Consider the following 13,741-nt stretch of genomic DNA (forward strand, 5'->3'; position numbering starts at 1 on the left):
GGCCTGAGACCTTTTATAAGGCCTTCCACCGAGTGGCTGACTAGTGGACCCAAGTGATCTAAACAAATCCCGCAACAGTCGCGCGCGTAGTACGTGGCGAAAAAGGTGGCGCGGGGATTGAGGAGACTTACCTAATCCATCCCGATAACCTCGTTTCCTCCCGTCTGGCGCGCTTCCCAAAATTCGAATCCCGCGAGATCCGCGGAGAGCGGAACAACCTGTCAGACTGAAGACAAACACCCTCTACATCATCATTCGGAATTCAACCATGAAAGTTCACTCGACGACAACCAAGAATGGACCAAGGCAGCTGAGAAAGGAGTCGACATCGTCTCCTCAACTCATTGTTTCAGGACAAGGCATATTCATAGCACAAAGAGTGGGTCGGAAGTGTTCTCAACCCCTTCCTCACTCAAACCCTGATTCATTCGGGGGCTAATGATGAAGCTACGTACCCAGGGTAGGGTCATGGACCTGTTCAGCATACCCTCCCGAAGGACATCTTTACAAAGAATCAGAAGCAGTCGAAGAGAAAACATCATCCACTCGACCATGAAGAGGTGCTCACTCGACTGCCTTGAAGACACTCGACTACCTTGAAGACACTCGACCACCTTGAAGACGGGAAGCCCTCCACTCTGCAACGGTCGTGACTTAAACCATAGCATTATGGGCATTTATAACACTTTATTGTAGAAGTTACCGATAACGCCCCACCTTTATGAACATTGAACCCTGTGTAACGGGGGGGCTGGGGTCTTGGCGCACTCTATATAAGCCACCCCCCTCCTCTGGGACAAGGGTTCGCACTTTTGTAAACACACACACACATATAATCCAGTCGACCGCCTCAGGGCACCGAGACGTAGGGCTGTTACTTCCTCCGAGAAGGGCCTGAACTCGTAAAACTCGTGTGTACAACTACTCCATAGCTAGGATCTTGCCTCCTCATACCTACCCCCATTCTACTGTCAGTCCTAGATCCATGACAACTGGCAAGTCTCTTTACTCGTTCCGCAATGCATCATCCCATAACTAACTCATTAGTCACATTGCTTGCAAGGCTTATAGTGATGTGCATTACCGAGAGGGCCCAAAGATACCTCTTCGACAATCGGAGTGACAAATCCTATGCTTGATCTATGCCAACTCAACAAACACCATCGGAGACACCTGTAGAGCACCTTTATAATCACCCAGTTACGTTGTGACGTTTGGTAGCACACAAAGTGTTCTTCCGGTAATCGGGAGTTGCATAATCTCATAGTCATAGGAACATGTATAAGTCATGAAGAAAGCAATAGCAGTAAACTAAACGATCAAGTGCTAAGCTAACGGAATGGGTCATGTCAATCACATCATTCTCCTAATGATGTGATCCCGTTTATCAAATGACAACTCATGTCTATGCTTAGGAAACATAATCATCTTTGACCAACGAGCTAGTCAAGTAGAGGCATACTAGTGATACTCTGTTTGTCTATGTATTCACACATGTATTATGTTTCCGGTTAATACAATTCTAGCATAAATAATAAACATTTATCATGAAATACGGAAATAAATTATAACTTTATTATTGCCTCTAGGGCATATTTCCTTCACTAAGGTCATTTCTATTAACCATATGATGGCATTTTCGTCAATAATAGAATGTCATTTCATTATTGAGATGTGACAAAAAAATACTAGCATGACAATTTTATTATTTAGCTGACGACATTTTTATTGACAATAGGATGGCAGTTTTATCAATAATAGAATGCATTTTAATTATTGAGTGTATGGTGTTTTTATTATAAATAGGTGGGGATTTTTTAATGTTTGAGAGGATTGCATTTTTTATATTTTAATGACATGACATTTTTTTAGTTTTGGGGTGTTTCCATATAAAAAATATCTAGAGGATGGCAGTTTGATAAAGTAGCACAACAATTGTTCTTCAAAGCGTGACATTCTCTCAATTTATAATTTCATTTTTTTCATGGCATTTTTATCCCGAGGATGGTAGTTCTAAAGTTTTAGCATGGCAAAAAAAAATTGTGCCTCTTTTTTTGGTCATGGCATTTTTATCCCGTGGATGGCATTTTGTTATCTAAACTATAGGGTGGCAGTTTTTAAGTTTAGCATAGCAAAAAAATCAAAATCACTCAAGCAATTAGCATGGCAATTTAAGGGGAAAAAACACTTTAACAGGTCCTTTTGGGTTTGGGGGGTCGCGCTGGGCTTGCCTACTGAGAAACGAGCGAAAACGGTCACCAGTAGCTGATGGGGGCCAATTCCCCTTGCAATCGAACACTACAGGTATTAGGGCAGACTAAAAAACTAGATATTAGGGTTTAAAAAATCCAAAACAGAAAAACAAAGAAAAAAACCAAAAAAACCTTTCAAATGGAAAAAGCACCCAACAACAGTGCTGGAGCGCTCCACGCCAGTAAAACATTTGCTGCTGTGGAAGGCCTCCAAGGGCCTCTGCGCCCTTGGGTTAGTTGCTCCCATGTTTATCGTCAACCAGCATCGCACCAGCTCATATGCTTAGAGCATCTCCAACCAGTGCACGCATGGTGATCACCCTCTGGGCTGTCTGGTATGCTCGGCGGAAGGCGATTTACGAGTCAATCTTCCAGAGCCCCTACCAAGTGTTTGCTTTTGTCAACTCTTATATAAATGAGCTCGATAAACTCCCAAAATCTGAAGTCAGGCAACCGGCTGGAGTGTCCTCTAGTAATGCACAGCTTAGATGGATTCCACCACCGACCAACATGCAGAAAATCAATGTAGACGGAGCTTCGGCCCGGCACAGGCATGGGGGGCTGTAGCCGCTGTATGCCGCGACCATACTGGAACGTATTTGGGGTCCTCGGCTGTGGTGTTTCGAGGAGATATTAGCCCAGTACTTCTAGAGACTTATGCTTGCAGGGAGGGACTTGCTCTTGCACAGGATCTCAACATTGAGAGCATACTGTTTGCTTCAGATTGTCAGAGTGTTGTCAATGATATATGTCAAGGCGCTGGAGGTCCACACTCGGCAATCATCCGTGAAATAATAGCCAGTAGAACTAGCTTCAGTTTATGTACTTTTATTCGTGAGCGTAGGAGTCACAATTTTAAGGCTCATAATCTCGCCAAATTTGCTTGTAATCTAGCCTTAGGTAGGCATACCTGGTTGGGTACCCCGCATAATCCGAACCGTGTACCCATGAACATTATTCAATAAAGTGGCGAGATTTCTAAAAAAAATCTCCAACAGATGCGCGGCGCGCTAAAAAACTTTTACAGCACTGAAATAGTATTTTCGCGTGTGGGGGAGGTAGGTTGCTTTTCCAGGCGCTGCAAATTTTAGCGCGCCGATGTAAAGCCACCAGGCGCTGCAAAATCCATCGCACGCGACCAGCCAATGCATAGAAAAAAGATTGAAACAACACATACGAAAAAATACAAACCAACACATAGTTCAAATTCATAGCATAATTCAAGCCCCACACCACAAGCTAGTAAAACTAGACAAAATGATGCAAATAAAACTAGCTAATAAAACCGCGGAGTCATGTATTGCCAGAGCGGATCTCCGTGTAATACATGCCGGAGGGGCGGAGGCGGACGCCGTGAAAGCTAGAGCTGCTTCAGGGCGCGGCAGCATGATGGCGCGCTGGAGGCAGGGGAGACGGCGCATCGGCAACGGGCGCTGGAAGAGGCGGGGGAGAAGGCGCGGCGACGACAGGGCACTGAAAGAGGCGAGGAAGACGGCGCGGCGGGAGGCGAAGGGCGGTAGTTGATGGGCACCCGCGCGTTGTACGACGCGCGCCAAAACTGCTGCGTGTGATGCTGCTTTTTCCCGTGCACGCTGTTTTTTAGCGTGTGGCAAACTTTCACGCACCAAACGGCCTTCCACGCGTCAAATGGGCGGTGGCTTATTCGCGCGCCTATTAAGCAAAGCCCATACCAGAAAGTCCATAACAAACCGCCTCATACCCTCCCCCCCCCAACATCATTTACATGGCAATTCTACATGTTAACTACGAATCTCCAAATTTTCATTAAAAAATATTGTAATATATAATCTACACACAAAAAATCCAAGCCCCATTTTCATGTACATTTTGGGTTTTTTTTTGAAAGTATATTACTCCGTAATTATAAAAATCTGCACATACATAGTATACGCGTACTCCTTTCATCCGGTGAAGAGTGTACATATAAAAAATTTAGAACAAATTATGGAGTGGAGTAAAAAAATGCATTAGAAAGATGCAAGCCATTATCTCTCTCCTCTTTAATTATCCAATCCTCAATGAACTAAGTGCGTGTAGAAATTAAGGAGAGTATATGTATAATGTTATTGGTCTTGATTACCGTGTGAAGAAAGAGAAACATTTTTTTCTATTTTAAAATGTATTGGGAAGCTAGAAATACACTCTTTTGTGGACAAATTTTAAAGCCAAATGTACACTTTTCATCGAACGAAGGAAGTATACGTGTATGCACACTTTTTCAGGGTTTTTTTTCTTTTGCAAGGCATAAAGATGGTATTTGAGTGTCAGGCTCCATTTGCCTTTCCCCCATTTGCCCTTCTCAAAATAACTCGAAAATAATTCAGAGCACGACAAGGTATGCTTCACAGTTCATGCGTTGACTCGCTATTTCTTTTTTACAGGAGGGAAACGCTTTCCTTGTATGTATAGAAGAATATCTAAGACAGGTTACAAAACAACAAGGTGCACACCAAAGTTGACAGTTACACGGCTGACAGCTGTTACAACTCCCAGAAGAATGGGTTGGCTTTTACAACAAGAAAAATGATCAAAAATTTGCGTCTCCCTCCACGGCGATCAAGTTCCCAAGGGCAGCTTCTTAGGGGAGCCCCTAGATGCAAATGGGACCGGGCATCCCCGCCAAGCAAACCTCGTTTGTGCGTGTGGAAGAAGCAGCCTTCCACCGGTATCATTTACTTGGCAATTCTACATCCATAAGAACTATTCATCTGCAATTACATGAACAAGTAAGTAAAAAAGCTCGAAGATATATGAGTAGTGATTTCTGGAAACTGTTGAGTGTGTAGAGTAGGGTCCTGCGCTTTACCTATACAGCCGGAATTTTTAGAAGAACGAGTGAGCAGCAATACAGACATACAGAGATGACAACCCCGGCAACGAAATTCTGGTACAGGCGGTTGTTATCTCTGCTAGGAATGAAGGCTGCCCTCAACACGTTTGTGATCTCAAATACCCGGTATGATAGCTGCAGCATTGAGTGAGCATGGAATTAGCATGTTTGATGATCCGGTTTTGTGAAATGCATCTGAGATCAGTACACTTACCAAAAGATAGATTGATGTCGTTAGCATGAAGTTAAGCATCGGGTAACCCGGTATGAAAGACAGAAGCCATTTGGGCTGCCCGTTTGGTACACTAGACCTGCAAAAAGAAAAGAAACAGCTCTCAAAACGGATCCTGCGTCTAGGAACCAGAGGCACGAGGCACAATAAGCAGAAACATGGAGAATGAAGACAAATCCTAGATGCACTTCGGTCAAAAGGTATTCATCTGCTTTCAAGAAACTCTCTGTTCTTGGCCAAGGACATTAGTGTTACATCGAGTAAAGATAGACGCAAGTTCAACTGTGATAGTTGCCCTTTTGTCTATACTTAGTGGAACTACCGCACCCAGACCAACAGAATAACTACTAATGGTTTATCAGGCAGGAACAGCTGGATGTCTACTCAAGATACATAAAAAAGCTTAAGGTCTTCCAGACAGAGTTGAATGTCCCTTCGATTTTTGTTCTCGAGTCTTGAGCTTAAACATTTAATATCTTAAAGCATACTTATCACTGGACTACTGAACTGAGTCAACATTCAGTAACTAAAAGTAGAATCAGCATATGCTGAAACAGCTTAGTTCCATACCTGAGCCAAATGTGGATCTGGGAAATATAAGTCTCCAGAGTGACCTTGCCAAGCCAACTGTCAAATAAGATCTCGATCTTAGTAATGGAAAAAGCAAAGGAATGGGAAAGGGAAAATGCCTGAACAATCCATATAAGGTGCTACAAACTTAGTAGATGCTTACGCAAAAAGAGCCAAAGAAGCGCCCCTCAACTGTTGGGTGCAATTGCGTAGGCAAATATATACACTGTAAGAAATAAAGCGCTGTGTCAACTGCATGAAACAAATGTTGGCCGCGTGTCATATTGGTTACGATATCTTCTTTTTTATACGTACGTGATAGGAATCCATGACGTGTACGGATGGTACTTGTTGTACGTAATTTTGTCCAGCCTGTAGATATATTCATACCACAGATAGCCAGCCTAAAAGAACAGAAGTCCTAGTTAGTATAGCAATTGAGGTTAACACAGCAATGTTGACTAATTGGTAACAACCAAGCTAGCTGACATAGATAACAAGTCAGTGCATTTGTATGAGATGGTCATGTGACTTACCAGGACTGAAAGAGTCACAATGGTACCCTTGATCGACAACCTAACCTTAGTCTCAGATTCTTCCAGCTTCTCCATCCATCTTTCCACCTGTTCAGTATGTAAGGTTATATACTAGATTAATTTGAGATAAACAAAGGAACAAATACATAAGACAATAACATCTAAGTCTGTCATCATTACTGTAATGTATCAGGAGAGACTCCACAGAGGAAGTTTGTGGAAAGAACTTATCAATATTGACTGTGTATGCATGCATAACGGAAGAAGAGGAATACATATACATATCTGAAAACTTACATTAGGGTGAAAGTAAGCATAGATCATTCCAACAATCCATATGTACCGATCAAGCCCAGATCGGAAATGCCACTCATGCAATAAGGGTAAGTGTGACTTAGAAGGCTCTGGATCTTTATAGCCTACATTGGACAGAAAAAACAAAGATTAATACTCTGATCCATGACTGAGAAGAATATCCACAGAAAAATATATGGACAACTTACCAAGCAGGAACGTAAAGGGGGCCCACAAAATTTCGAATACCCCAGGAACTTCCCATATCAAAATGACAGCCAAGAAGCAGCCAGCAATCTTAATAGCCATAACTGATGGTATCTCATTATACTTGTTAAACAGGCCAAGTGATGCGTACACCATAAGTGTAAATAGGGTGTGCATTGGGCAGATATAGTACAACATAAAATCATTGTCAAGGACAATGCAACAGAAAGCCACAAAGAAATTTAGCCTCCACATCATCTGCGTTAAAAGTGTATTTATTACCCATTAAGTCTCTGACAGATGGTCCAAAAATCAAGAGAATTAAATTTATCATACGCAGAAGCGATAAAGGTTGAGGTAGACTCAGCACCTGTGCAAATCTTGCAATGCTAAAATCTTTCTTGATATAATAGTACGAGAAATTCCCAAATCCAGTCATCCAAACATAGCAAGCAATGAAAACACGAATTGCATTGTATATTTCTGACGCGCCAAAATAGTGGTACATCAGAAATAAGACCTGGAGAGGAAGATTGAATAATTATAAGTTTGTAACATACTTACAGCCAGAATACAGCTACAAAAAACTTACAAAGGACAACAAGTCAACAACAGAAACGGTACTGAAATATTAGTATATGTCTCCGTGGTATAAATTGCTGTAACATAAATGAGAAGAAGACTATCCCGGAACTAGTTTGAATATGGAGTAGCAGACTGGGACAATAATGCAAATACTCTCTTGACTTTAATGCATAGTAAAACTTGGTCTTGCAATATAAGAGAAGTAGACTAGAAACAGTGAAGGCACTAATGAGTGCACTATGTGCACAGCACATGGTGGAAATTTCACTAAATGAGCATCAAAGACATGCTTTGTGTTTCGTGTTGCAAACTGAAAGGATGAATGGCGAAAAAGTGCATCGAAAATGCCATCACACGCAGAATCTCTCAATATCTCCAACCACAGATATGACTAAAATCGCATTTACCAGAAGAACTAAAGCAATGAAGTAAAATCACTAACCTGCATCCACCCTTTCCATTCCTCAGTTTGGTGGCGGTTAAGATAGAGTATGGACTTTCCAGAAAACGCTGATTTCTCCTGGTGCTTCTTAAGTGAAGTAAGTGCTGATGCTATGATAAGAAGAATGTACAGGAACAGAAACAGGTCTCTGTTGTAGTTCTGTCAAAAAAAGGAACAAAGATTACGATACGAGCAAAAAAGAAGCGTACAGGCGTACACATAACAAGCATATATGGTTTTGTTTTGTATAATTCAGGTTTATCCCTACATAGTTGCTTATTACATGAGCACAAGAGTTAGTTTGGCTGACTCAGCTTACAAAATGTTGCAAGCATAAGCCACCATCTATTTGCTACAGGTTCCCAGATGATGGAAAGCTTAAAATTGTTAGATATGCCAAAAAATATGTCACCTGCTTTGCTCTAGCTCTCAGTCTCTAGCTTAATTTAGGCATATCTAAACTAAAGCTAGGCCAGACAAACCATTACAGCTTGCAGGTATTAATTGCTGAAAGATGAATGAGGAAACAAGTCATGGCGGATCATGTAACCAGAAGTAACAATGACACTCCTCGGAGATACGGATAATGTGCATACACTATTTTATTTAAATAACCGACACATGCTACAGTTTATATCTACTCTACTGTATGATACATCATTCAAAATGCATACAGTAAGAAATAAGAGTAACATAGTACCTTCTTGCTTTCTGGAAATATGTTTGTCCGGTCACAAATGTAAAAGTAAACCAGCACAATGCCAAATTCAGCCCTGCAAGATGGTTAGTGGACACATAAGTTTCAATAGCAGATCTCTTAGCTGGAAAATCTAGACTGGACGCAATTAATTCTGCAGGATCTTACATGGCTCTCAGTACAGCACGGTTTTCTAGCAGAAAAGGCTCATCCATTGTTATAAACCTGCAAGCCGCAACGACGTCATGACATAAGCACTCGTCATTTTCATGTGAGACCGTATAATCCTAAAATATGTATCTTATTGTTTATTCATATGATACCGTATTAAATTGGCTTTGGTAGACATGTTCCGGAATTTCGCCGATGGTGATTTCAACTGGCCTCCTTCAATTAATATAGCCTTCTCATCTTCCTTGGAGGTTTCATTTTCCAAAGTAGCATCTGAGTGACTGCAGATGACAAAATAATGGATGATTCGGGCAAAGTTAGGACGGTAGTTGTTCAGCTTCTGATTAACAAAGTAACTGTTGAATTATTTGAAGAAGCAGTATGCGGCTGGCAGTGGGTATGTATATTTAATGACAGCTGCTCGAATCTAAGTTGTAAAGTTAACCAAAAGCAGATATTCTGCTGAGAAATCTTACACTTTCCCATGTAACGAAGACTTCTTGTACTCCAGGATCTCGGAGTAGACCCATGCAATGAGGACTGGGAAAAGACCGAGTAAAAATGACACCTGCAAGGAAGGACAACACCGTGCGTGTTACATAAGCCCATGGCAGCATTGAAAATTGAACCTAGCCGCAATTTGCCAACGCAAACAAAAGCATAAGACTAGGAAACAAAAAGAGCTCAGCCTAAGTTTGGATTTGAGGAGTTAAGCAGCCAACTCCCAGTAAACTTTGCTCTATACTGTCTTCAGGGAAAGGTAGATCTACTGATATATATTCCAGCACAATGAATTTGGCATGGTGGACTGTTTGCTTTGATGTTTTTGACCAAATAAGATGTGGAATATCACAGCTCAAGTGCTGAACTCTAATTTTTCATTTTTGCATAAGTGTGTTCTGCTTTCTTGGATCATAACTGCGTGACACAAAAAGACATTTGTGCCTGGATGTCATGCGTCATGTTGACATGTTGTGAAACTAAATCAGAGCCGGGCCACCAAAGTCGTGAGGTAAGGACCGACTCACGTGACAGGCACACAAGACTACACCTTTGTGGGTACGTGCTGAACTGAATTTAATTCTTGCTCAAGCCCTGGAGCAACCTTAAACCATGGCATTAAACTCGGAACCAGGCTGCTCAGGTACACGTCACGCGTGTCGAGAACAGCTGCGACGCATGAGCTAACCCCGCTACGTAATCCTCTGCAATTTTGGTGGGCAGGGATCCAGGAGGCTCCTAGTGCTTGCTTGCTTAGACAGCAAATTCAGTAGGCTTACACACAAGTACTGCACTAGACGATTTCAAGAGCGGAGCGGGGGAGCTAAAATTGACTCCGGCAAGACGCTTATCTCGGCCGGCGGGGCGGGAATTGCTTGAGCAGCCACGAAATGAGACGAGGGATTGGCGGAGCGGGGGAATCACAGTCACCTGGCCGGGCGTGACGGGGCCGAAGACCTCCATCCCGCGCGAGATCCCGATCCCGATCCCAGCGGCAGCACGGGCAGGCGGGTCAGATCCGGGAGAGAATTGTGCACCAGATGAGTCGTCAGCAGGCCATGCCCCGCGAGCAGGGAAGTTGGACGGGGGAGAGAGACGGACGGCGAGGTCGCGGGCGGGTGGGGAGGAGACTGGGCTGATGGGGATGGGATTTATATATATCTTGCGCAATGGCGGGAGTGGGATTGGAGGCGGAGGGTGGGGAGGTAGGGGGAGGAGGAGATCTGAAGCAACCCAGCGAACGACGGGGCGGTGGCTGGTCGCGGTCGGGCCGGACGGACGGACCGACGGCCGGGGAAGGAAATGATGGGGAAAAGGGAGGAGGGTTGGTCGACGGGATGGTGGGTGGTTGCAAAGTTTGGTGCCACCCCTTTTCCTTTGCTTTTATACTCAATTTAGTTTAGATTTTTGGACCCCGTCCTCGTGCTCCTTTTAAAAAAAACAAAACACAGTACACTCGTCCTGCACCCTACCCTTGCTAGCATCTTTGACACAGATTGAGCCGACATAGTATCTTGAGATTTTACAAAGTCACCACAAAGACTCGGGAGTAGGAGCGTGAACATGGACATGGTCATCGGGACCACACAGACTCGTCCTCGGATCACCCTGGCGACGTGTCGTCTGTAGATAAGTGAGGAGCTAGCTGGCTCGAAAGAATCTTTGATTATGTTACAGGGCATGGCTTCTCGGTTATGCTCTGGCAGGGTGCTACCCTATAGTGCAGAACGACGCCTTTGTAGAGCCCGTTCTCAGCTTCACGGCATCTAAATCCTTTGTGAGAAGAGCTTGACGGTTTTTCATGTATCACCTAGAACTCTAAGCTCCCTAGGAGTACTTGCCCTGGACGCATCGAGGGTTTTGGGAAGTGCTCATTGGCTCATTTGTAAGTGGGCAATTTGTTGCTTGAGGCTACTTCGAGAGGTTTGCGGGGGTGTCCTAGTCAATTAACGAAGGCGCTTACTTATTTCCTCTTGACTTGTGTGTCATGCCTTTAACGGCTAGTGTATCTCATCTCACGCCCAGTTGGGATCCCACCGCTGAAATCGTAGGCGGCATCCCAAAAAGGGGAAACTATGTTCTTGGTTCTCTCCTCTTCCCCGTTCATTCCACTCTCGCTCTTCACCACTCGCCAGTCACCACCATGGCTTCATCTGACCCCTCGCAGGATCTACTTGATTCTCAATCCTTGATTGGTCCACTCTGAATCCATAGCAAAGTTATGCTTCATCCAAAATCCATGGGTGGTTCCTCTTCCTCCCCTTTTCCAAGATCTCCCATGCCCCGTAGGCTGCTACACTCAATTGGGAGGAGGCATGGGCATGTGGCATGCTACCAACAACACTAGGGATGCATGGAGTCTGGCAACTCATGGAGAAAAAATTGTAGCAGCCACATCCCATTAGGAAAACAGTCCAGCGAGGTTTTCATGCACAAGCCCGCCATGCCGACATCCGTGCGGTGAAGGAGGTGGCATCGTGCTCAACTAATGTGTTCTCGTGATTCTCGTTCGGTTGGATTTTTAATGTGTGTTGTGATTGCTTAGATCTGAGTAGTATCCATGGGGTTGTGCTCCATGACTCTCCTGCTCGCACCCATCTCCTAGGGGGAGGAAGTTTTGGGAGAAAATCATGTAGGTGTTATACAACTCTATAACCGCATATGTTGTGACTTCTAATTTTAGTCATAGTTTTTTGGATTTAATACAACATACACGTCACCTACAAACACTATCGTGCAAGTCTGGTCCTGATATTTCTTTTACACCATAAAATGGATTTTCAGTGGAACTACGAATGTCTGTTCGTTCAAAGAAGGTGACATCGTGCTCAACTATGAATGATTAGTGATATTTTATTTTTCAGCTGCACTTCTCGGTTCCAAAAGAGAGAAACTCTCCACGTCTTGGGCAGACAAGCTCTGAAGTGAAACTACGAATGTGATATATCTTCAGTTAAGTTTTATGTTGTGAACTAATCTGTAGTTGGATGGTTAGAAAGATAGTGGTATTCCCAGCCCAGCAGGGATTCAAGTCCTGGTGCTCGCATTATTCCTATATTTACTTCAGGATTTCAGGCGATGCGTTTTTAGTGGGAGAGACGTTTCCATCAACGTTGAGGCGCATACGATGACTTCAGTGGGGTAGTGTGTGTGTGCGCGTTTATGGAAATAAGTGTATGCGCGTATGTATGAGCGCTTGCGTCTGTACTGTATTTAAAAAGATATTTTTTATGTTAACATAGATTTCTTTTTATTCACTCTCTCTTCTAATTTGCTAATAGATAAAGGTTATAGGCCAAATTTCGTGTTTTGACCCTTTTCCAAAGAATTTCAGGATCTGACCCTGGTTTCAAAATAAAATCAGGATTTGACCCTTTTGCTACCGCCAGGGGATCTGGCGGTAGGGTTAGACAGCCTACCCCAGAACCCCTGGCGGTAGGGTGTGATGGAGGGGGACGATGGCCATTTGACTGCGCTGACATGAATAAGTACCTACCGCCAGGGGGCCTGACGGTAGGCTATCTAACCTTACCGCCAGAGTCCCTGGCGGTAGGGTGTGGCAGGGTTTTGCTGTACAAACCTTCTGTAACGAAATGTGCAATGGCCCTGGCGATAGGTTCACCCTACCGCCATGGGGGCTGGCGGTAGGCTGTTTGACCCTACCGCCAGGTCCCCTGGCGGTAGTGTCCTGTGTTTTGCAGTGTAAAGTTTCTGTAACGAAATATGCAAGGACCCTGGCGGTAGGTGCACCCTACCGCCATCGGGCCTGGCGGTAGGGTGTCTGACCCTACCGCCAGGTACCCTGGCGGTAGGGTCCTCTGTTTTGTTGTTTCTAGTTCATTTGGTTGCTTGTTTTCAAATTCAATATGACAGCAATATCACAACAAGTTTCACAGATATGACAGCAATATCACAGATTTTAAACAATTAAACTTGGGCATCACATAGATCCACATTAGATAACTTGAAGTGCATATAACATTTCAAACGAACTTCAACTAATTAGTAAACGGAGTTCCACATAGTAGCAAACACATAGATCCACAAATAGCAAACACATAGTTCCACGTAGTTTCACAACCACTAGACAAGTTCAACCAAACGAAGTTCAACCAAACTAAAAGAGGCAAGTATCGAAGAGCATAATCAGTTGCTCCTTCCCCTCTTGGAGGTACGGTCATCGTTACTCTTTGAATGAGTCTCTTCGGTTTTCTTCTTGGGCCGGCGAGGAACCGGTCTCTAGAAAGGGTCCGGACTCAGCAAATCCTTCTTCTTCGGATTCCTCTTCGGCAGCTGAGATGCTTGAGATGTTTGAGTTGGTGGAGGTCCATAATCTTCATCGTACTCCTCCTCCCCATTGCTCTCCTCCTCCTCCTCCTCCTCCTCCTCCTCCTCCTCCTCCT

General features: G+C 43.9%; 1 protein-coding gene across 1 annotated transcript; it reads right to left on the bottom strand.

The window, feature by feature from the left end:
* Nucleotides 1-4,578: 4,578 nt before the first annotated feature.
* LOC119293742 (protein REDUCED WALL ACETYLATION 3-like) lies at nucleotides 4,579-10,669 on the bottom strand. Its single transcript, XM_037572116.1, has 16 exons — nucleotides 10,269-10,669; nucleotides 9,314-9,405; nucleotides 8,990-9,118; nucleotides 8,835-8,891; nucleotides 8,670-8,742; nucleotides 7,970-8,128; nucleotides 7,313-7,462; nucleotides 6,945-7,200; nucleotides 6,739-6,860; nucleotides 6,442-6,528; nucleotides 6,221-6,309; nucleotides 6,069-6,131; nucleotides 5,906-5,962; nucleotides 5,318-5,414; nucleotides 5,080-5,238; nucleotides 4,579-4,981 (listed from the first exon to the last, which is right to left on the bottom strand). Exons 1-15 carry the CDS (start codon nucleotides 10,299-10,301, stop codon nucleotides 5,080-5,082), a joined length of 1,623 nt encoding a protein of 540 aa, XP_037428013.1. The 5' UTR covers nucleotides 10,302-10,669; the 3' UTR covers nucleotides 4,579-4,981.
* Between the last annotated feature and the right edge of the window lie 3,072 nt (nucleotides 10,670-13,741).

The sequence above is a fragment of the Triticum dicoccoides genome, chromosome 1A, assembly GCF_002162155.2.
Source record: "Triticum dicoccoides isolate Atlit2015 ecotype Zavitan chromosome 1A, WEW_v2.0, whole genome shotgun sequence".
In the NCBI taxonomy this organism is placed as follows: domain Eukaryota; kingdom Viridiplantae; phylum Streptophyta; class Magnoliopsida; order Poales; family Poaceae; genus Triticum; species Triticum dicoccoides.